This window comes from Trachurus japonicus, chromosome 17 (assembly GCF_045865225.1).
Source record: "Trachurus japonicus isolate A0001 chromosome 17, Traja_1.0".
Lineage (NCBI taxonomy): Eukaryota > Metazoa > Chordata > Actinopteri > Carangiformes > Carangidae > Trachurus > Trachurus japonicus.
Genome location: NC_140923.1, coordinates 12,768,714 through 12,792,674, shown reverse-complemented (window position 1 = coordinate 12,792,674; position 23,961 = coordinate 12,768,714). Strand labels below are relative to the sequence as shown.

Sequence of the window (23,961 nt, the reverse complement as noted above, 5' to 3'; positions counted from 1 at the left end):
TTGTTGTTTATAAAGCTGCTGTTCTGTGTACTCATTTCTGTGCATGAGCTGTCTGTCAGCGAAAAAAGATTGTTGCAAAGCATTTCCCTCCTGTGATTTTATTTAGGACGGGAAAAATATTACTCAACTTCACAACAGTCGACTTTAATTAATCTGAAATCATGCAGCCCCTATAGTTCAGAATGGGTCCAACTTTTTCAGTTCTCGATGCCACCTAACTAAGAGGAGGGTTCACAAGTGGAGATGCAACTTTGGTGCATGATGCCGGCTTGTGTCAAACACACTCACAGAACTTAAAAGCAAACGATGCAAGTCTGGTCCTCTGCATTTTGTTTTTCAACAAAGCCGACAGGAACGGAAACGGAGCGGAAATGGAGCGGAAATTACGGATTACGGTCAGGGTTCTAAATTAATTTTTTAGATCACCAGCCAATTTGGCTGGTAACTTTCTAAAGTTACCAGCCAATCAGGATTTCCACTAGCCAAATTTTTTCCGGTGAAAATAAGAGAGATTCTTTACGTTCATACTGTGTTTCCCATGAAAACAGCATGTTTTTAGCCTAGCTATCATACTGACAACTGAAATAATTACTTTCAGGTATTGCGCCTCCTCTATTACAGTTTTTCTCCATTGGTTTGGCTCATTTTTCAAAACAGAAATCACATTCTCAAAACAACATGGACAAACCTCCAAACCACTTGGCAAATGTTCACAAAAGAATTGTATTTCTCATTAATTTCATCACATTGTAGCCTAAATGTCTTCGTACATATTTGCAAATGATTAAGTAGCCTACAGGTAATGTGTGATGTCAAACCTTATAAGCTACTCTTACCCTAAAATCCTGTTTTTATTATTTTATTTTATCATTTATTTATTTATTCAGTTTTACACACAACTGTATTCTGTTAGCTAGACAAAAAAAAAAAAAACTAGTCCAGTAACTATTGTCAATGAAGGACTGGGCTAAGACTGAGAGGTGGACATGGGGGATATTTCAGTGTTTCTCTTCTATAAAACACATTCTACATGTGGGGGCAGAACTCTGTGGGAAACAGGGGAGAACCAGCTGGACAGGGAACCAGGATTTGACACAACACCGACAAGCACTGAGAGCCAGGTAGCATGTTACTGCAGGACAAGCAGGTCCGTGCAGCAGCTGATCGATTCACATGACATGCAGTTTGCTTGCTGCCTCCCAAAAAGTTGAGCACCGCGGATGAAAAAACAAACAAACCGCGACGCATCGTCTGCCGCCGCTACGGCTTCACCTAGTTGTGAGCGGGCATGTGGCGCGTCTACACGTTGCATCTGAACGGTGACGGTCCCATGCACGCACACACGCTTCAACTACGGGCCGGTGTGAGTTGCGAGCGACGTGTTGGAGTCTCCTCTCTGCTGTAGCGTGAAACACCGGCCTGCGCGCAGCCAATGGGCGTCTGATACGTCATCACGTAGCATGTAGTGTTCATGGGAAATGTAGTAAGTACTGCCAGGGGGACAAATGACTGAGAACAGTAGAGCGGCTCTGGCCGTGATGATTGCCTTGTGCATCACCGGCCAAACTGGCTAGTAAGTATTTGTTAACACCCGCCAAAATGATTTTTTACCCGCATTTGGCGGGTTGGCGGGTGTTAATTTAGAACCCTGATTACGGTGTTGCTGAGGGCCAGATCTGGTCAGAGGCACCAGTCTTACAAGGTGGTTGGTTTTCAGGCCAAGAGACGCCAGGTAGAAGGAAGAGAGCCTCCATTCTCCCCATAACAAGTCATTTAACCATCACAATTACTCCAAAGCTGTTTAATAAATTAATCATTTAAATGTAATAAAGGTAAAAAAAAAAAAATCTAGCATAGATCCTCTTTAAGGCCTGAATAAAAGTTAAATGAGTGAGTTGTAGAAAGATTCACCTCTCTACAGTTGCCATGAAGGAGGAAATTAAACATAGACATAGAATTAGTCATGCACCAGACTGGAAACACTGTGTTTCTGCAGTTTTTGTTACTTCAGTTTTAGGTTCAGTCTCAGCCTCTTACTGTATGTTGCTGTTTACATGTATACAGACTGATGACCTGTCTAGGTGTTGTCAATTGTAAAAAAAACAACAACAACAACATATTGTTACGTGAGGATTTCTGAAGGCATTTTGATCAAAATGTGTCGACAGTTGCCGGCTTTTCTGTTTCCTTTCAATCACATATGATCGTACAGCCACAAAGTCCAGATGAAGCAGATTGACTGAAGTGATTTATCACAACACTGAGCAGATTATGTTTTACTGTGTTGTGTTTTTCTTATGAGGAGAGAGAGTCTATTTGTACGTTTTTCTATTGCAACATACAGTAGCTGCATTTCAAATTCCAGTTTTCTATGAAGCTTTGCGCAGGTCAAACTTGTCAGAAAACAGACGAGATATAAACAAACAGAGGTATGATACAGACTCACATGGATCAAATTAATATTTAATAACGACTGAAGGTTGTCTCTTCAAAGACAGATAAACAGTATCGTGAAATTTGGATCTTGTTGTTGTTTTGACACAAAGACTGATTAGCTCCCTACGTCTCATTACATGTGTTTTTCAGGAATAACGAACCAATACCTGGAGGACAGACAGAGTGAGGTGTATCTGTGTGGCGTCGCGCAGCGTGTGGGGCCGAAGCTGGAGCTGATCTCAATCAGCAAATACTTAATTAGATTGCTGCTTTTTTTCCAAGAATGATGAGACGGCTTCAGTAGAGAGCACAACAAACAATTATCTCTCCTCGCTGCAGTTTCCGATTTTAGCTTCACTGTGGAGATGTGTGTGTGTGTTTGTGTGTGTTTTTGTGTGTGTTATTTAAAGTTGAGTCAGTGTAGATGATAAAAACAAACACGCAGGCCTTTGTTTGAGAGTGCGTCACTTTTTTTCACCCCAAAAACTAAAATGTCAATATTTGACACGCACAAGAGCTCGGACGTAAAAACGCTGAGAAGCTCAAAGGGTGACAACACGTCGTCACAGCAACAGAGGTACAGTAGGATGAGTTGATAGGATGAAACATCAAGAAATAATAGACGTGCAGACACGTGTATCGACGACCTGGTCGTTCCAAACCACGCTCGACTTTGTGGAGTAATGTGTCATTGTAGTTGTTCCCATATTGAACCTGACATTTGGAATTAAAGGAGCGCTCTCTCACAAAAGCCGAGTGCAAAAAGCAATTAAGCTTCAGACGTTTATTGGATTCATTAGTCAAGAAAGTGTCGAGTCCTTCTCTGGAGACAACTACTGAAGAACACGGGGTAAACAGAAATAATCCAACCTTCAAACTCAGTCACTGTGCGTCTGTCAGAAATTCTATGCATAGTATTTATGTTTTCTTTAAAATGAGAGACAGAATAATTGGTGTTTTGACAACAGAACAAGAAAGAAAGTTTATACACAAAACATTATTATAGTGACTTCTTGCACGTTTTCTGTGTGAAAACTGTTCATTTTCACACCTCGGTGCAAACACCTGAAACAAAGACCCTCTGATAATTTGAAGTGTTGGTGTTACTGGCAATTAAAGGTCCCATGTTTTACACTTTTATTTTAAGTTCTGAGCCAAACAAAGAGTTATTTGTGGTTTCCAGGGCCAAAAACCATCTCAGTGTAATTGTAGGCTACATCTCCTCTAGTGTCAGCCAATCAGAGGAGAGGAGGCTCTGAACCTGTCTTCTGATTGGTTGACTGTTTTCTGAAATTAAAGCAGATTTCAGGTGAAACTAAATCCTGCATTGCTGGATGATGAGTCCAGGTGGGTGGGGCTATACTTTTAAGGTGTATCTCTCTGTGCACTGAGCAGATTTTACTGCTTTATAATCAATCCTGATTCATTTCCTCTTCCAATATTTTGACCTATTGTTTGTCTTAAAATCATCATGTGTGATATTTTGAAGGCAGGTTACGGGCAGTTCTTTCAAACCTGTTATTATCAAACGCTTTCAACAGTAACTATGAGCAACAGTACTGTTGTGTTTCTGGCTTTCTGGTGAATCTCATCCAATATTCTCTCTCTTTTAGCTCTGATTTTGGTCTCCACTGACTCCTCTCTGGTTCTTTTTTATTTATTTTTTATTTTTTAAAGATATACTGTATTTCTAGGTTTTAAATGCTTTTATTGTGAAAGGTCAGTATGAGAAATCAGAGGAGAGAGAGAGATGGGGATGACATGAAGCAGAGGGCTGCAAGTCAGATTCAGTGCTGGGCCACTTAAGTAAGGCCCCTAAAGTAGGCATTATGGGGTGGAGCCACCGGAGCGGACCTGCTATCTGGCTCTTCAGGTGCTGAATACTTCACTCTGTTCACCAACTCGTCTCTAACTGTGTCTCTGTCTGATGTTTGATGACAAGAACCGCCCCGAAATGTTCAGCGCCGACATCAATTGTCAAGCAGTAGTTGTAGTCGTAGTTGTTGTTGTTTTAACAGCGTGTCAGACTCTGTCAGCTTTTGATTGGGATGACTTGACAAACAAGAGGCCGAGAGTGAAGGGGGAGTGACGCTGTTTGTCTGAGAGTCCCTGTCGCTGGTGCAAAGAGAGTGTCGACAGCCAGTCACAGAGACGTGGGAGGGAGAGGAGGGAGAGGAGGGGGCTGAGTGAGTGTTGTTGAAATTGTGGAGTCAGGTCTGAGTGACACAGCATGTCAGCAGAGTTCAGCATCCTCGTCTCTGGGCTTCTTTTTTGTATTATAAAATGTCGTGGAAATTCTTAGCCGTTTACTGTTGGTGAATAATGAAATAGAGACTTCGCCGGCGGACATGAATTTATTTCCTTGCAAGGAAAGGTCAGTTCTACCCGAGTGGGTGATGGTAAAGAAAAGACCAAGACAATGGGAAAACCTAAACATTTATAGCTGAGGGAAGGTCCACTTCTGGGGTGTGTTTGTGTCCTTTGGCCGGCCCCTTCCCTGATTGTGTTTTCACACCTTCACCTTTGAAGGTATCATCACCGGTCTCCCGAGGTATAATGGAGTTAAGAGATACAATTTAAAATACAAAGGGGTTTGAGTGTGAATTAGGAAGTGGGAAGTTGGGCATCACAGATGGTTAAGTGTAAAGGAACTTGAATTTACAATTGCAGAAGGAAGTCTGGGAAAGTAGGGTGTAGGAACGTCTCAAGTGATTAAAACAAAGGAATATTAAGATTTACCATTACAAAAATCAAACACTGGTCCACTGACAGAACCTGGAGCTGCTCGGTAACAAGTAAACTGCTCTTTAGAAAGTGAACCTGCTCTTAGAGCTTCGTCCTCCTGTTCTCTCTTCTCTTCTTATGCTGATGATGACTCACATCCACCTGGTGAATCTCTCTGGTCACCTGCAGACTGTGCACTGGATCTGTATTAACTTAAAGGGATAGTTCACCCAAAATTCAAATTGCACTCATTATTTACTCCCCCTCATGTGGACTAAGGGCTGGGAGAAGTTTCAGAGTCCTCCGTGGCTTCTCTGAGTTACAGGGGGTCTCGGTCGGCGTAGCAGTGCATGTCCATATGACGGTTGCGAACGGACACCATTTTTCTTCGTAACAAAAAGACACACCAAAAAACATCCAAATACCTCCATGCTGCTCGTATGTAATGTCCGTCTTGTATTGAAGCCCCGAAATACGAAATTGTGCCGGCATCAGTGCGATTACTGACGCCGGCGCAAAGATTTGGACGAACCAGGAAGAGAAGCTTCCGCTACAAACAAGCTTGAAATATAGACTTATTTAATTTTTTTCAGGACAATTTCGCATTTCGGGGCTTCAGTACAAGACGGACATTACATACGAGCAGCATGGAGGTATTTGGATGTTTTTTGGTGTGTCTTTTTGTTACGAAGACAGTTGGTATCCATTTGCAACCGTCATATGGACATGCACTGCTACGCCGAGACCCCCTGTAACTCAGAAAAGCCACGGAGGACTCTGAAACTTCTCCCAGCCCTTAGTCCACATGAGGGTGAGTAGATAATGAGTGCAATTTGAATTTTGGGTGAACAATTCCTTTAAAAAAAAATTAACTCTGAGAGTCTGTCTGAACAGGAAATGACAAGTCCAGTTAAACATCATGCCACAAATCTGTGACACTGCATCTCAACTTCAGTTTTAATCAGCACATCGCTGCTCAGCCGTTAAAGAGGATTAGGCCTGGCCTCATTTTTCTTTTAAAGACACTAAATGTTTCTCTTCTCTTGTCTTAATGAAAAAAGCTTCTGACAGGCATTAACTGTTCAGATTCAGCTGCTGGGCTTCAAACTGTATGAAGAAATGGGCTCGTGTTACCTTAACTTCCCCCGTGCTGCCTGTCTGAACGTGTTAGAGTCAGTATTGGGATTTATAAAGTCATCCACGACACCTGACGTCTACGGAGCTCCAGTCTTTTCTCTTTCGTTCTCTTTGCAGCTGCTTGACTTGTTTACTTCTTTGTTTTTCATATTGTTTCCTTCTGTCCTTCTGCTGTACATTGTTTTATTTCATTATAATGGAGCTTTTCTAGCAAACACCGTCTGAAGTGCATGGACGGAAAAGAAAAAGCAGGGCACAGGTGTCTGAGGCTTCACCTGTGACTGATATTTACTGCTCAGGTGGATTGTTTTTCATTATTCTGGCTGACACAGATGACTGCTGGGTAATAATATAAAGTGATAATAATCACCATTCAGTAGAGTGTGAATATAGATGTATCTGCTGTCTGAGTCTGGGAGGCTGTGAAGAGTCTGAAGGAGCGCACACAGTGTGAGAACAACTCATTTCTACTGTGAACAGCCAAGATTCAATACTATAATTAAAGTAGCTGGGAACACACAAACAAAACACCATATTAAACACGCAAATCTCATAAAGAAAACAACATTTGCCACAATTCTGATTGCTGGTTATACTTTCATGTACTTTCAAAATAAAAGCACCATAAATTCAGTTGTTGTTTCAGACTTGAAACTGTGAATAATTCATATTTTTCTTGTTCTCCTGTGATGGCGTCTTTGCATTTTGGTGCCATTGCTCAGACACATTTGGCGAGACATTTGGAGAAAACACCTTTTTTCTTTTTAGCTGTTTTCTGACATTTTATGGAACCAAATAATGAAATGCTTGATGAAAAACTGCCTAAAAGAGGAGAGAGTCTTTTCACCACTTCAATTTTAGACTCAGAAAATCACACTTATGCAATTTTCATATTACACTGAATAATAACTTCTTGTGCCCAAATGAATGACTTTTAGATTTTGACCTCTCACTTTAATACAGAGCTTTAAAAGGTTAAGTGCACGATGATATTTTATGACAAGATGGCCCCCGGGCTCCTCTATATTTTTTTTTCATAATTTGCCTTTATTCTGACAGGACAATGGAGACTGGAAAGAGAGAGAGAGAAAGGGGAAATGAGATGCAGATTGAACTCAAACTTGCAGCTGCTGCAGTCAGGACTAAGACGATATGTCTTGCTCAGCCATATCTGGCCAATTTTGACAAAATTGTGATTTAAATTTGAAACTTGTTGCATCATCAGACATAAAGAAAACTGAGCTGTGACACACAACACTCCATGTCCATTTTTAAAATGCAGGTAATCACTTATAAAAAGGCAGATGGGATTAAAAATCTGCACATTTTCTTTTTCCTCCCTTCATGAGTGACCTAGATTCACGTGGCCGAGGCTGGACCACAACAATCAGACGGATAGCAAACGGCAGCATCCATGTGGAGACACACACACACACACACACACACACACACACACACACACACACACACACACACACACACACACACACACACACACACACACACACACACACTCCCTCCCCAGGTCTGCCCCACATTCCTCCAACAGAGTGAAGAAGACGTGTCGATTAGATGAACTAGAAACAAACAAACATGTGCAGCCAGCAGTATGAGCCCTCTGACAAATGGGCTTATTGCTGGCTGGCACCGCGCTCTGGGAAACCTTTAACAAGCTAAACAGGAACATTGCAAACGTGTATACAGGATCATGAACTGTGACGAAACACGAGAGCAGGAGGAAAGAGACAAAGAGACAATCGCACAACGAGCAGATTGTGAAAAATAGATGAGATGCTTTAAGATTTTGGAGAAGAAACGCTTTTATGCTTTTATACGTGACTATACAGACACATCCTGCTACGTTTTCCTTTTTTAAAATCAATGGGAGATTCTCTGGAGATGATCCCATGTGTGTTGGTTTAAAGACAACGATCCACAGCGGCGCAGTAACACAGTGGAGCGGCTCTTTGGTGTTTCCCCTCCGCTGTGAAGAAGACGACGCAGCGCCGAGACCCAGACGGATCAATGAGACTCCCGCCGGCAGCGTGGGCCGCCACTTCCTGTTGGCTGCAGGAGTCGATAGCTCTATTAGCACCCGCCTCACACACATACCGCGGGGTGACTCGATGCCCCCTCTGCACCGAGCTACACAATCTAAGAAGATCCCAGCGGCCTCCAATTAACAGCAACAGGACTCTGACTGGCAGCTCGCGAAAGAAGCGGCAGCGGAGCGGATACAGTTTGGAAAAGACTGGTGTTTTGGTCTGCGCCTCCTCCTGAGGTTTAGCTTCAGTTATGTTAACTAGACGACCAGTGTCAGACTGGGACAATGACTCACTTCCAGACCACACAGACCACCACATCTTGTTGGCTGACCCTGTTTTTTGATCGAACAGTTACAGCAGAAGTAAGCGATATTTTTGTGTTAATATAAGTCTTAAATAGTTATATCTTCCGACAGCAATCACTTACATAGAGTGTTTGGTCTGAAACACAGGTCTCTCAGTCACTCAGTCGCTCTGCTGTAAACCGAGGAGAAAACTTTCCTTGTATCCTACAAGTTTTATCCAATGAGGAGAGAGAACGGCATAAAGGGGCAGTCCTCTCTGTGTGTGCAGCCAAGGGATGCGCGTGAATGTGGCGACGTAGGGACGAGGACCAATAGATCCATGACGAGGGCGGGGGCTGCTAACTCCATCGACTGACAAAAAGTTATGGTGCGTTCAAGGTAGGGTTGTTCGGTATACCGGTACTAGAGTGGTACCGGGGTACTGACGCATTTAAAAAGGTACCATACTGTGCTTAGATGGGACCGGTACTTTCATTTTGCGCCGCCGGCAGCGGTGACGTCGCCGCGTGAGGTTGCCGCATTGTAATTTGAGCCGAGGCGAGCGAGTGAGCGAGTCACAAATGAAGCAAGGCGCTTTTTTAAATTACCGTTACAGCGCCACCTGTCCATGTGCCTGTGTCTGTGTGTGTGCGTGCGCGTGTGTGTGTGTGTGTGTGAGAGAGACGGCCGCCACAGACTCATTAATTAATGCAAACGCTGCTGGTTTATAAGTTTTGTTTTTACCGCGGATCACCACTGGCATGCATGGTCTCTCCCTGTCTGTCTGTCTGTCTCTCTCTCTCTCTCTCTCTCTCTGTGTGTGAGTGAGTGAGCACAGCGAAGGAGCGCGACGTGGAGATGAATTAACGGGGGGGGGGGGGAGGCAGAATCAATTTGGTCTACGTATGGGAAACAATAGGTGTGTGTTTGAGTAAAATGAACGTTTGTGTTTCATTCTATAAACTACTGAGAACAATTTCTCCCAAAAATTACAACTGGTCAAAATAATAAAAAAAAGATGCAGTGTTTTCAGACCTCAAATAATGCAAAGAAAACAAGTTGATATTCATTCATATTCAACAGACCACTAATGTTTTAATTTAGGAAGAGTTCAGATTAATATACTGTAGATGGACATTTAATCCTGCAGCATCAGTAACTGTTTACTGATTTACTGATTATTTACTGATGCATATGTTATAGTTCTAAGATTTTCTATTAAAATAAAGCCAATAATGACATTTTTTGTATTCTCTTTTTATTTGGGAAAGTACCGAAAAGTATCGAAAAGTATCGAAAGACATGTTGGTACCGATACCGGTACCAAAATGTTGGTATCGTGACAACACTAGTTCAAGGCAACCCGTAACTCGTGTTTTTCCGACCTGTGAAGTCGTACCAGTTCGATCTGGTACGAGTTCACAGGTCGGAAGTTACGAGTGGCCGTTATAGTGACTTTCACAGGTAAAACAGGTCGGAAAAACACGAGTGGGTTGCCTGGAACGCTACAAAGTCGTAAGTCGTGACTTGAAGCTGTAATTTACGGTTTCAAAAGCCTGCCTGGAACGCAGCATTAGCCAAAACGACCGGACCACTTACTTCTGCTTTAAAACTCCAGTTATAAATTAGAGAACTCTGTTAACTGCGGAGTAGGCTTATCCAAAATATAAAAATTAGAACGTGTTTATGACATGAACTACATTAGGTGTCATTGATATCGCTCATACACGGCAAAAACATCACTGTCTTGCACAGACTGTGTTAGTTATGTTACTGTAGCCTGTTTTGTTGTCAGTAAACACACTTGACCTTGGTTATGTAGTACGACCACATAATTAGGGCTGACCCGATTATCATATTTTGATGATCAAAGCTTCGCGGACATAAAATCGATAAAAATCGAAGCTTCAACGGCCGGGGGGGTGCGCGACCGTAGCGGAAATAATGAAAGTAATGGCTGCGTATCTCCAAAACCAGGCAGGTTTCCAGGATGCCAGGATGTCATTTTAATGTAACAACTGCCGATGAGAACCGGTGTCAAAAAGGAAAAAAGGAAGAAAAAAAAAACAATCGCTCACGGACTTCATGATCGATTACCATGGCAACGAACAAAGCTTCGAAGCTTCTACCCTACACATTATACACACAGAAATATGAACGTAAATGTAACGGAGGTCCGCGGGTATAGCCACAGTCACGAGGTACCAGTGAGGAGAAGTGACAACGCGTGGCGGTTAGCGGAACTGAAGTTAAACTCACTCACCCATAAAAAAACGTGCAAACCCACTTGCCAAGTGGTCACTGACCTCTTGGCGAAACAGTTTGCATCGTCGCCTGCGGTGCGGGAGACCGGGATTCGAAACCCACTCAGGGCAAGCCAGACAACGTCGGTCACACATACACTTTTCTTTTAATTTAATTCAATTTATCAATAAATAGGATGGTTGAGCAAGACAGGAAATAGGGAGGCAGAGAAGGGGGGAATGACTTACAACAAAAGGGCCACTGGGGGAACGAGTGCTGTAGCTATACGGTGCCCCGTGACTACATAAATGTACTGTTTTTTTCTACCAGCAAACTGTAGCGTTCTTGAATGCTGCTTATTTTGCATCTGTGCAAACTGCACTTTTGTTTTTTTTCTTGCAGCTTCCACATAAACACATTTAACAGCTGCGGATTTAAGACGCCGGCTGTGCTTCACAGAGCATTGTGGTTACATTGGTTACCAGATAAGTGGATTTGTTTAATCCGTCATCTGATTCTGATTCTGATTTGCTATATTTTTGCCGATGAAGTCGACTGTTCACGACCAGAACGACCATCAGGCCACTGGGAAATGTCTCAGTGCTCCTGGTGTGCAGTCTCAGTTCACTGGTGATGATGAAGTATATATCCAAACAAAACAACCCATATTACCTGTTCAATTCAATAGTGTGGTGTTGTGAGTTTGAGTTTGTCCTGCTCCCTGTAGGATCGTAATCAGACAGCTGATGCATGACGCCTGGAGTCGTAAACAATAAAATCTTTCCCATCTCTATTTTCCATCATGATGTGAGTGACGGGATCTGACCTCAGATGTGCTTCACACACTTCCACAGTCTGGAGACGTACACAGGTGTAATGTAAACGTGAATTTGTGGCAATAATGCGAGCTGACGTGGCCAAAACTCGGGAGGATATGGCGAAGTTAAATGCGGCGAAGGCTGCAGAGGAGATGGATGAATAAAAGAAAATGGCATAAAAGGGCTCTCACACCATCCCAACAAATAATAAGTACACTGGACTTTTGCTCTCTGTCGATTGGACCATTCTGTGACTTTGTGACATGTCAGGCTACAAGACGAGACTGTTGCTCACTCATGACGGACAACTATGGACACATGTGCAGACACACACGTAATCTGTATGTACTGTCTAGAGCTAAACTTCAGCTCTGTATACTACCTACTGCTGTAACATGTTATGTCAAAATGTCATAAGTTAAAGAATGTTATACCAAAATGTAAAAAAAGCAAAAAGAAAAGAAATTATTATGATAAAGATTTTTATTCTGTGGGTAATGGGGGCGGGACTAGATAAGCTTTTGCTTCTCCCGCTTTCCCTTTCGGCCATGTGTATTGTATTACTTGAACTAAGATGAAGTGTGATGATGATGATTTAAATTGACATGCCCGAAATAAACAAATTGATTGATTGATTGAAACATATTCCAGTACCAGCCTTACCGTCACGATGAGGCCTCTCTCCTGGAAGTATTTGACCAGAGGGATGGTGTTTTGCTTGAAGTTGGTCAGGCGGCGGTCGATGGCCTTGGGGTTGTCGTCGGGTCGTCCCTGCTGCTCGGCTCGTTTCTGCAGCCGCTCCTTCAAGCGGTGGTTGGTGCAGGCCAGGAACACCACCAGGTCGGGAGTGCAGATCTAAAGAGAGGAGGGAGAGGGCGTCACTATACGACACACTCAGCTCAATCTTTTCTTTTCATTTTCCATTTCAATCTGATCCAGAGAAAACCAGTGAACCAGCGCAGGGTCAGTCTCATTTTTAAATTCTTTGCACTCAGTTCAAAAATGTCAACACTTCAATTTAAAGAAGAATAAACACTTAGCTCTCAGCAAGGTCTGAAAAGATTGAATATCTTTTTTTTATTCATAGCAACGTTTACCACCTGAATTTCCCTGGATTGAATCAGTGGAGTGAAGAATTCAGATTGAAGCCCTGATGTCAGCTGCAGCTGCTCTGTAGCTTTAATACGAGTGTGACGACACCGTGCTCTCCCTACAGGAGACCAGAGCATCATTACCTGCCTCACACACGGCTTCTCTTTGTTTCTGCCGACTCAAAACCACATGAAAAATATTTTAAAAATCACTTCGTAACAGTAAATGACTTCCTGAAATACGATCACTCACGCTGCCTCTTTCCGTAACTGTGACAAAAGCGTTTCTATTTAGAGATCAAACGTAAAGAAGAAGACGTCACTCAACGGCTCAGGATGCGACATCCCCTCCATTTCATCTGTGTGCGTGAATAATGCTGTGATTGCTCATTAGTCTTTGTTGCCAATCAGAAAACTGATTACTTGGCATGTAAATAATTCTTCTCTGGTTTATTTGTTTTTCAGTTTTTCACCTGTTCTGCTGCACAAATGCTCATTTTAAAGCTCGTTCTGCAACAGTTATGAACCGTTGATGCATAAAAATGGTTGCGAACAGTTTATGTAGACACGTGTTCAAAGGTATAGCGGTCAAAACACAACACTGACACAGCAAAATGTCTGTTTTCTTGATAAATATCCACTGGTTGTTTAGTTTTGAGAAAAATATCTGGACTTTTAGCTGCTGCAATACCACTATCATCACCACGTTGCTGTGTGGTGAGTTTTTTTTATTAAAAACAGCTGCATATTATACCTGTAGACAAAACTGAGGAGGGCAGTGATAGACAACCAACATATTAAAGTTGTGTGATGTAAAATCAAAATGCTGAAATGCCTCGTAAAGCAAAGGAGATCTGTAAAATCAAGATAATCTACTGTTCTGTCACTATAAGCAACATTTTTCATGGTAATTACATTTATTGTGGATATGAAAATACAGATAAGTGCAGCTTTAATTCATTTTCACAACTTACTGTAATATGCAATTAAATAAGTTATCATGTACTGAATATTGTTAAAGAAACTCAATTATAATGATAAAATCTGACAAAGGCTGGAAACATCCCACTGAAGTTTATGAGCTTTGTTCTGCAGAGTGAGTCTGACTGAACACGTACAGACAATAATCACACATCAACATCAAACTCTGCACACAGCGATATTGTTCTGCTAAAGTTAGTTCAATGAGATGGTGATGAAATATCTATGACAGGTCTACCGCCACCTGTTACCAAGGTATTATAGAGGGCAAATAAACAATTAGCTATTCTCATTTTACAGGTAAAGGTCAGACAGCAGCAGCAGCTCTGACCGGTCTGAGTAATAGAGATTTAATTTGTGCTGCTCCATGAGTTCGACCGCTTCTGTTTTACAAAGTTCAACACACAAAAACATTCCTTGTCAGTGCACAAACTGACGTGTGCACCTGGTATTTCAAAGTTAAAGGGATAGTTCAACATTTTGACCCATTGCCATAATCCCTATAGTCATAGCAGTAGGTTCGTTACCTTTAATTGTCGGTGCAAGCTATTTTTAGAACGGCGGAGCAGAGCTGCGAGCTGCTCAGAGCTATGGAGGCTAATGGGATTTCTTGGTTTCCTTCATCAAACTCATCAAATACACAATCCAACAACTCCAAAACGCTTTTGTGACCTGCACATTCACCACGCTATGAGATAATAACAGAACGTTACAAGACAGAGTTGTTTTAGAGCGTTTTGGAGTTGTTGGATTGTGTATTTGATGATTTTGATGAGGGAAACCAAGAAATCCCATGATCCTCCGTAGCGTAGCTCTGAGCAGCTCGCGGCTCTGCTCCGCCGTTCTAAAAATAGCTTGCACCGACAATTAAAGATAACGAACCTAATGCTAAGACTACAGGCATTATGGCAATGGGCCAATTTGCCAAAATGTTGAACTATCCCTTTGAGTAAAGGATACAGTGATCAATCTAATGCAAACATTAAAATGAAGTAACTTGGTTTCTATGGCTCTGGTGGTCACAGTGTTTAAAAGCTCTCCTCATCCTGGACCTGACATCTGCTCACCCGGTCCACCACCAGCTGGGGCTTTCCTCTATAAAAAGCATCAAAAGTGGTTTATAACTATTCATGCTCTGTCATTTGTTTTGCTCCTGCGTTGGATGAGATGCACATGATGATGAACACTCCAGAGTCGTCCTGCGTTTGATCTGGAGCTCTGCCAGAGCCAGAAATAGCTCCCACGGTGCTGCTGTTTATTCAGGCGCATGCCACTCCGGCAAACAGGACTCAGTTTTGATGAAATGAAAAGTTTCTGTTTCCATAGTAACCACGCTCACTCAGATTATAGCTACTGTATAGTCAGACAGACCCCACAGTTAACCCTAATGAGAATTTCTTAGTTATCAAGGTTTCTCGAGAAATGTACCATCCTCCACATGAGCGAGATAGATAAAGATAAGAAAGATAGTTGTTGTTCTTGTGCTGCCACTTCGCACGCACGGTGCTAAATATAGGCTATAAGGACATAAGCAGGCAGGTGTTGAGATGTTGACCTGATCACTGTGCCAAGGCTTATTCTGCTAACTTCTCTCCATCAAAAGAAGAAAAAGAAGAAAAAAAACCTGAGAAATAAACTGATGGCAGAGGTTCAACAACTGATATACAGAAAAATGTGGCTTCCTGTTGAGCTTCAGAGGAAAGTCAACATCCTTGATAAGCTGCAACCTTAGATACATAATACTGATATGGTTTCCCCCCACATTCAAAAATACAGTCTGTGTGCATTAACGCTGTGGGAATTAATCTAAAACATTCACACTTTTTTAGTGAAACAAGCCTCGTATCAGATTATTCCAGTTATTCAAAGTGGAGCTAATTGTTAAATAGTTTTTTCCTCATGAATCTGACCCTCTCTGGGGTTCAAAACAGTCAAAACTGGTATAGGCTACATGATGAAAGACCTGAATGTGGGCATCAATCCAGAGTACTGTTTGCTGTATACTGTAGGTTAATTTCGTCCTACAGTAAGTGTGTAGAGACTATCCGGCGTCTCAATCTGTCTCCATAACCCCGGTTTGTAGCTGGGGTTGTTTCCTCTCGAGCTGCCGTCCTGCAGGTCTAATGGAGGACAACAGACTTCCATGTCTCAGATGTCGCAGTGAGGTTTGAATGGCATTAATCTAACTCGTCCTAACAAACAGAACCAAACCAGTGCACTTACAGTAGATATCCGTATGCTTGGAGCCTACGGATAGCCACTTGGGCAGTTATTTTCATTAGCTACTGATCTGTTTGAGCATTATTTTTTAATTTATGAAATAATCGTTTTCTTAAATCGACTGCCCATCAGCATTTTTGAGGTGACAGAACTTACTTTTACTGTTTAACCAATGGTAAATAATCCTCGTTTCTCTGTCTGTTATTACATAAGACAAAGAAAAGCAGCAAATTCTTTTAACATATAACACAAAACATTTAAAGACCAGGAAACATAACATTTTTGGTATTTTTGCTTGAAAAAATGACAAACTATTCACTAATTCACTGAAATCAAAATAGCCTGTCATCAGTCATCAGTAGCCTCCAACTTTTCCCTGTTAAAAAGGTTTTCTGTGGAGTTTTTCCTCAGTCGATGTGAGGGTTTGAGGGTAGAGGATGTTACGATGACAAACTGTTTGTAAAAATGGGCTATACAAATAAAATTGCCTTGCCTTGTCTTATGGTCCCTGAAGTTGGAATTACAATTTGGAAACCCTGAACTCACAGTCCAAGATGGCTGCTCTGTGCATCAACAGCGAATAAAAGCTGTCGATTTCACTGTTTATCATCCACTTAGTCTTATTGTTGTGTCGTTAAATTAGTCGTACCAACAGTAAAATGCAACTTCTACCAATACTGTAGAGTGTAGACATGTTGTTATGTTGCTTTCCCGCTCAAACTATCCCGTAGTGTGGTGTTATCGGCTGATATTAGTTAACAATTCTTGCAACAGCAAATCAGCAGCTTTTCCAACTTGTCACCAACTGGAACGTGGTCAACTCGGATGTGACGTTTTTCTCCAGCTCTGAATTCTGACTTCTTAAGTAAATTGACCACGGCGTGAGATTCTCTAATCCACCTTTATTATGATTATGAGTATTGAAATGATTTTGGTTTAATCTGTGTGCTAAAGCCAGTGAAGGATGAGCCTTTTAGTCTTCATCTGTAAACTCAACAGATTTGGTAAATGTCACTTTCACACCTATTTTCTGCTTATTCATAGCGAAGACATATCTCGGTGTAACCTCACAGGAAATGAAAGAAGTGAAAAAGCTTTTTTTTTTTTTTTTGGTCTGGTAACGCAGGGAGAGCTTTGTACAAGACGAGTTATATAACATTACTGTCTTTCCCCTTAAGCCTTGAGAAATCTCACAGGAGGAGGTGGATGAAGCTGTGTGCGCTTGCAATATGCAGTAATTAATTTTAAACTCTTCTCAAAGCGTAATGTGTAATTTCCCTCTTCGCTGTCTGAGAGGAATGTGCAGGGACAGTAATGATGTGTGCACCTCGATCTCGCTGCAGCACAGCACAACAACAGCTGCTCTACTTTTTCTTTTTGCCACTTTTTCAAAACCCTTCACAATTGTTATTTACGAGAAACAAGGTGACATATTTCATGCCGCAAACTGATCAATGTCCCACTGGCACAGCTGATGAGAAACTCACTTGTTTTGTCAGACTTAATGACATCAAACAGAGACAAGCTGCAAGTCCTCAGGAACTGGAGCTATTTTCCTTGATAAAAGACTCGACTGATGATTATTCAGTTACAAAGATTGATGGATTTGCGTGTGTTGTGAACTCAGAAACCCACACACTGAGACTGACAGGGATAAATAGAGAGACAGACACCTCCTTAGTCGATAGGAGTGTTTGTGAAAGAGCTTGAGGGGGCGATGAAGGGATAGACGGTCTCTCTGGGCGGCTATAAAGAGGAGCAGGGCGTTTGCTGAGAGGCCCATAGGAAAAGCCTCAGAAATGGCTGCTGTGATGTTGTAAAGGGCAGAGTAGCATCATGGAGCGAGGGGAGACTAATGAAAATGGATACCGTGGGTCCTCAGAGGATCTCTCAGTCACCCCTGAGCTTACACAGTGCTGGGAAATATAGGATCTAAAAAGTGAACTTTTATTAGCTGCACTGTCTGACGCTTAAAGGGGACATATTATGCCGCTTTTCCACAAATTAAAATAGTTCCCAGGTGTCTTAAAGACATGTCTGTGACATGCTTCAGTCAAAATACCCCAAGGATCAAACATCACAGCTCTTTTCATCCTCTCAAAACAGCCCTGTTCAGAACGGCTGGTTTCAGTGCCTGTCCCTTTAAATGCAAATGAGCCACTGTTTGCCCCACCCCTTCTACCAGTCCCAGGTAGGGGTGGGATTATGCAAATTCGAAAACTAGTTGCATAATTGTCAGATAACTGAGGGAGCAGCTCGTAAAACCATGGATTTTAGGGAGCCTGCAAATTACAGATTTTTTTTTTGTCACTTCTCACATTTTGGAAGCTGGAAGGCAAGACAAACACCCAAATAGCCTATAAAGAGCCTTCAAAAAGTGATATTTCCATAATATGTCCCCTTTAAAGCAGCAGATAGTCTGTGTGCAGGTCATCGGAAATTCAGGATTTGGCCCTTTCAAAGGCAATCCCCCCCCCCCCAAACTGTAAAGTTACAGTTTGGGAATTTAAATTGTGGGCTATGTCTGCATGATGAGCCCACATTAGCTTGATGCTACAAAACAGAGAGTGGGCACAGTCCTGAGTCGTCCTTCAGCACACAGATCATTAATCTAACTCCAGCCTGAGCAGCAGTGCAAAACAAGAGTGCAGCAATGACACAGCTGAAGCTCAGACTCCAGGGTTTGGCTCGGTAAATTATGTTTTTATTGGCTTCAAACAAAAGAATAAGGCATTCTGGATTTATGAACTCTCCTTATTTTTTTTACCCAAGGGCATTAAATGACACTTTGACCATTTTTGTAATGTCTGCTGAATTTTAATTGTTCCGCAATGACAGGATTTGTTTTTAAGAGACTCATCAGAAAATTAGTTCCCCGAGGGATGAATTCAAAAGCAAATGGACAAAAAACCATTCATGCTCCTATTCATACCTACAGGCCTTTGCCAATTTAGACCTTGCTGCATGTATATGTGGACGGTGGGAGGAAACCACAGGACACACTAACTCTGTGCTGGCTACTGCGTCACCGACCGTGTTGCCAGGTAATAACTCAGTGTTTTGTTGAATCATGTGTCCAGGCTTCTTATTCCACAGTATAAATCAAAAAAATAACTTGCAGATCCATGTTGTGAATAGGGATGTCACGATAACTTTTTTTCACTATTAATCGTGGTATTAAACGCCACAATTAATTAATCGTAAAGATTCCTAAATACCGTCACTTCCCAAATGAGATGATGTTGGAACCTTATCGGCAGATGTGCGCAAAAATAAAGGTGAATGCACAGAAACTGGTCCATTTATTTAACGTAACATTGAATCGGTAGGAATTTAAATGTTAGTGTGTCATTTGTATTAAAAAAAACCACAAAATAAAACAAAAAATGATTAAAATAAATGTAAACATTTGGTATAGATGACAATTTATGACCTGAATATTTTAAACATTTCCCCTGGGGGGTTAATAATTGGTCATATATTCATAGATATTTGAAATATTTTGTGTAAACAATGAGTAATGTAATTATATTTTGACTATATTTGATTTTACACATTCATAGTGTTGTGAAATTAATTAGCCTAATGCATAATAATTGTGATAATCGTAATACCGCGATTATTCCTCTGACAATAATCGTACCAAGAAAATTTGTAATCGTGACATCCCTAGTTGTGAATCATTGGTATTGCCATGTTTTTGTTGTATTCACTGTCAGTGTCGATCAGACTCTGTCTCTGTCAGCACTAATCTCCCTGCCAGTGCCAGGACTCCAGGCTCCTGCAGCTTCATGTGCCTTCATAAATTTTCCAGACTGTGTGTGACTTTGCAGCTGAATGTGTAACTTTCTGCCTCAGGGGCCTCCACCTTTAATCACAGCAGCTTCTCCTTCACTGCCTCAGCGTTTCTTCTCCTTCTTCTACTTCTTCTCATCTCCACTGGTGTTAAGTGTTGTGCTGCTGCTAATGATGAGGAGAAGAGTTTAGAGCTGAGTCTTCAACCAGCTCCCACTGGGACAGTTCACAGCAGGTCTGCTTGTAAAAGGAGCGTCATGCAATGCAGCATTTTTTTCTTTCTTTTTTTTTGTAGACTCGGGTTGAGTCCAGTTGAGATGACATTAGTCTGTCGAAAATTAATCTTGGTGAATCTGTTGATAAGCAATGAATGAATGGAAGTAGTTTTTCTCTATATAATGCTGCAGCCTTGAAATGCAGAGTTTCCTCGCTCTTATATTACAGTATATAGATCATATGATTAAGTGATTATTCAACACAGTATTTGACAGGTTAATCAGTTGGTATATGGTTTAAATAAACCTGTTCTAGGCACTTTCAGTAATGAGAGCTCGTAATGTGGTTGCTGTTGCTATATAATTATCTTATTATGCAGATGAAATGCATCAATGTGCATAATCACAGCACTTGCACATCACTCCCCAGCATCTTACACTTGGATTATGTAACACAGCTTTTTCTTCATCTTCTTTAACATTATCAGCTGTAGACAACATGACGTTTGTCCAGATATGATGGCTGATTGGAGCTGGATTCATTTGAGCAAGTTAAAACAAATATTGATTTATTTATTGATTAGTTTATCAGTGTTTTTCTTAATGTATATGTGGTTCACTTGTCTGATTCACAGCCAATAAGTGGCCTCATCCTCGACAACCCCAGGTCTCAGCAGCTTATTTGTCAAAACATACCACCATTATTTGCTCTCCCTGGTGCTGAGCCGAGCTAAAGTCCCTTTAATAACCAGTTGTCACTTAATTCGATTGTAAATCCCAGGGGCTGCGGCATCTGTGCATCACTGGCTAAGTGGTCTTCAGCTCCTGTCCGACCCTCGGTGACTGTACGAGCTGTTTTTCCTGGCGGTTGCCTGGAAACGATTATAAACACAACTGTATACACGTGTTATCTCTGTGGTTTCATCTCCCGTGAACTTCCTCGGGCCCTTATCTAACCCTGGGGCCCCGTTTGCAACCTGTCATCATCCCTGTTTAATAGCCGCCTTGTTTGTTTTTGTCTTGACGCAATTTGAATAACACTGTGACAATAAATAAAATCTATCTGGCGGAATCAAATTTCTGTGATTACCGATTATGAAATTTAACTTCTCAAATTATTAGATGAGAGATGCGACAACATTTTCATTATGAGACTTCCAGGGCCGTTGTTGCATGTGAAAATGCCTGTTCTCAAAGGTTCAGCAGCAAATTTGAGTTTATCACCAGTGTTTAGTGTTTACAGCCTCAGCTAATGTGGAGACATGATGGGAAAGTATGTTTGTTCACATCTAAACAGCTGGAATTGCTGATTATATCCACAATAATAGCTTCATTGTGAGCTCCATCAAAGGAGAGGGCTGATTGTGTGGTTATAGTCTGGTTAGAAATCTCTCTCCCTGTGTACGACTTAGCCACACACACATATCCATATACTGTATATATACGCTATACTGTATATCATCTCTTCTTTGTCTGATGGGGCTGTACTGTACTGAGAGGAATCTGTTGTTACGTGAGGTGGACCAGGAGACAGCAACAACAACCACATTATGAGCTCTCATTACTGAGACTCGGCCTCTTCAGAAAAACAGAGAGAAAATGTACAATTACTCTAGACAGGCGAATATAATGAAAACATGAGGGAGGATTAGCTGTCGACAGCGGTCAGTTTGATGAAAATCTATACACACACACGCCTGACACAGTTTGCTGCTATCAGGCATGGTTGGAAGTTTGTATCTGTTCATCTGCTGTAAGAAAACCTTAAAACCTGTTTTTTAAAATCATCTTTGTTATAGGTTTGCTTGAGGTTTTCTCCATTTCAGCCTCTCTAATGCTGCTTTGGTCACTTTGGCACTTGAGATCTAAGGTAAGATGACCAAAGCCTTTACCAGCAAAAAACAAATCAAAACAAAACCACATAATGCTAATGCTCATCTCCAGACTCCATCATATCTGAAATGGATTCATCCAGACTCAATAATCCACAGCAGGATTAATCAAATGTAGCCTAATATGCAAAGTCAACAGGATGATTAAAGCCCAAACTGAAATGCACTGAGTAGGTCATGTGGAATCTCATTTGGTACAGTTTACATGACATATTCCCATGTCATACGTCCACAGGCTACTCTTTATTCAGGTGTATGTAGTATTAAGGACATGCTGTGTGTTTCTTTGTGTGCACTTTATGTGTGCAAATATGAAAGTAAGTGTGTACATTGTGTATGCACCCTTCTATGTGCAAAAGTTTTGTATATTAAAGCAGAAGTAAGCGATCCGGTCGTTTTGGCTAATGCTGCGTTCCAGGCAGGCTTTTGAAACCGTAAGTTACGGCTTCAAGTCACGACTTACGACTTTGTAGCGTTCCAGGCAACCCGCAACTCGCGTTTCTCCGTCCTGTTGCCTGTGAAAGTCACTATAACGGCCACTCGTAACTTCCGACTCGTGCCAGATCGAACTGGTACCACTTCACAGGTCGGAAAAACACGAGTTACGGGCTGCCTTGAACGCACCATAACTTCTTGTCAGCCGACGGAGTTAGCAGCCCCCGCCCTCGTCATGGATCTATTGGTCCTCGTCCCTACGTCACCACATTCACGCGCATCCCTTGGCTGCACACACAGCCTTGCATGCCGTTCTCTCTCCTCATTGGATAAAACTTGTAGGATACGAGAAAAGTTTTCTCCTCGGCTCAGAGCAGAGCAGAGTGACTGACAGACCCGTGTTTCGGTCCAAACACTCTATGTAAGTGATTGCCATCGGAAGATATAACTATTTAAGACTTATATTAACACAAAAATATCGCTTACTTCTGCTTTAACTATATTCTTTATTTTTGGCATGTGATTGCATTGTGTAAAAGAAATACAGAACAGAAAGCCATTCACTGTTTGTTAACTGAACCGACTGGAGCAGCCAGATATACAGCCATGCAGCCAGCTGTTGGGCCATGGCTGCCTGCATAAACGGGCCATTCACATGAGTTAACTATAAAGATGACGAGATAAAGCCCGACGCCATCGTTCACTAAATGATACCTCCAGAAGAGCCCCATCTGGTTTCTCCTGCAGTAGCCAACAAACACCCATTTAATAACAATTCAGCGCCGCTGGGGAGCCGCAGTTTGTTGACGATAATGCTGCTTGATACTTTACATCTATGCTCTGCTTCGGTGTTGTGGCATGCTAACAAAACACATGGCCTGTCGATGAGCACACTCACCTCTGCAGTGACTCAGCCAGCCACATCGTCCAGCAACTTTAGTGAAGTGACAGTGTGTGATTTGTGAGCAGGACTTTTATTTTTACCCAGAGAACAAAGAGATACAAAGTCACTGAAGAAGTGTAGCACAGCCTTTTTTGTCTTGTAAACCCTAACAATGACTGAAACGTGACAAGTAGCCCTCTCATTTTGTCTATCTATCGCTTGTTTTCCTCTACTGAAATTAGCATGCTAACAAGCTCATCTCAGCCTATTCGAACTGACTTATCACTTTCAGGTACAATTTATTTAATAATTTTGTTTTTAACACTTGCTGAGCCTTTCTTGTAGCCTATTGAAGGTAGCCTGCCAATCAGCTACCCCCAGCCTATGGCCCCAGCCCCATCAACTGTGCTTGTCATCTTTCAATGTCGCCAAGTCACTGAAAAAATAGTGCCACTCAGGGGACTATTCAAAATTTTGTCTTGTGAACATATAAAGATCTACTGTATCTGTAATAATAACCCCTATTTTTACTTACACTAAAGTTAGCATATAGTCCCAGCTTGGTCAGAAATTCACATTGTTTTCTGACATGGTGCCACTGTGGCATTCAGTCGGCCCTGCAGAGCTTCCCTGAGGACATATTATATAGCTGACCTCTTGTATTGTAAACAAAACAATAGTCAAAGCTTTTGCCAAGATAAGTTCTGGCTATAAAAGTTATATAATAATATATACGTATAAAAAAGTGTGATAGTGATCGA

General features: G+C 41.7%; 1 protein-coding gene across 3 annotated transcripts in view; it reads right to left on the bottom strand.

Annotated features, from left to right (window-relative positions):
• ak5 (adenylate kinase 5) overlaps window positions 1–23,961 on the bottom strand; it is a 114,707-nt gene that overhangs the window by 73,807 nt on the left and 16,939 nt on the right. For all 3 annotated transcript variants that reach the window (XM_085804232.1, XM_085804233.1, XM_085804234.1), the window contains exon 6: window positions 12,352–12,543. In XM_085804232.1, coding sequence (XP_085660358.1) covers window positions 12,352–12,543 — 192 coding nt within the window. The remainder of the gene's footprint in view (window positions 1–12,351; window positions 12,544–23,961) is intronic.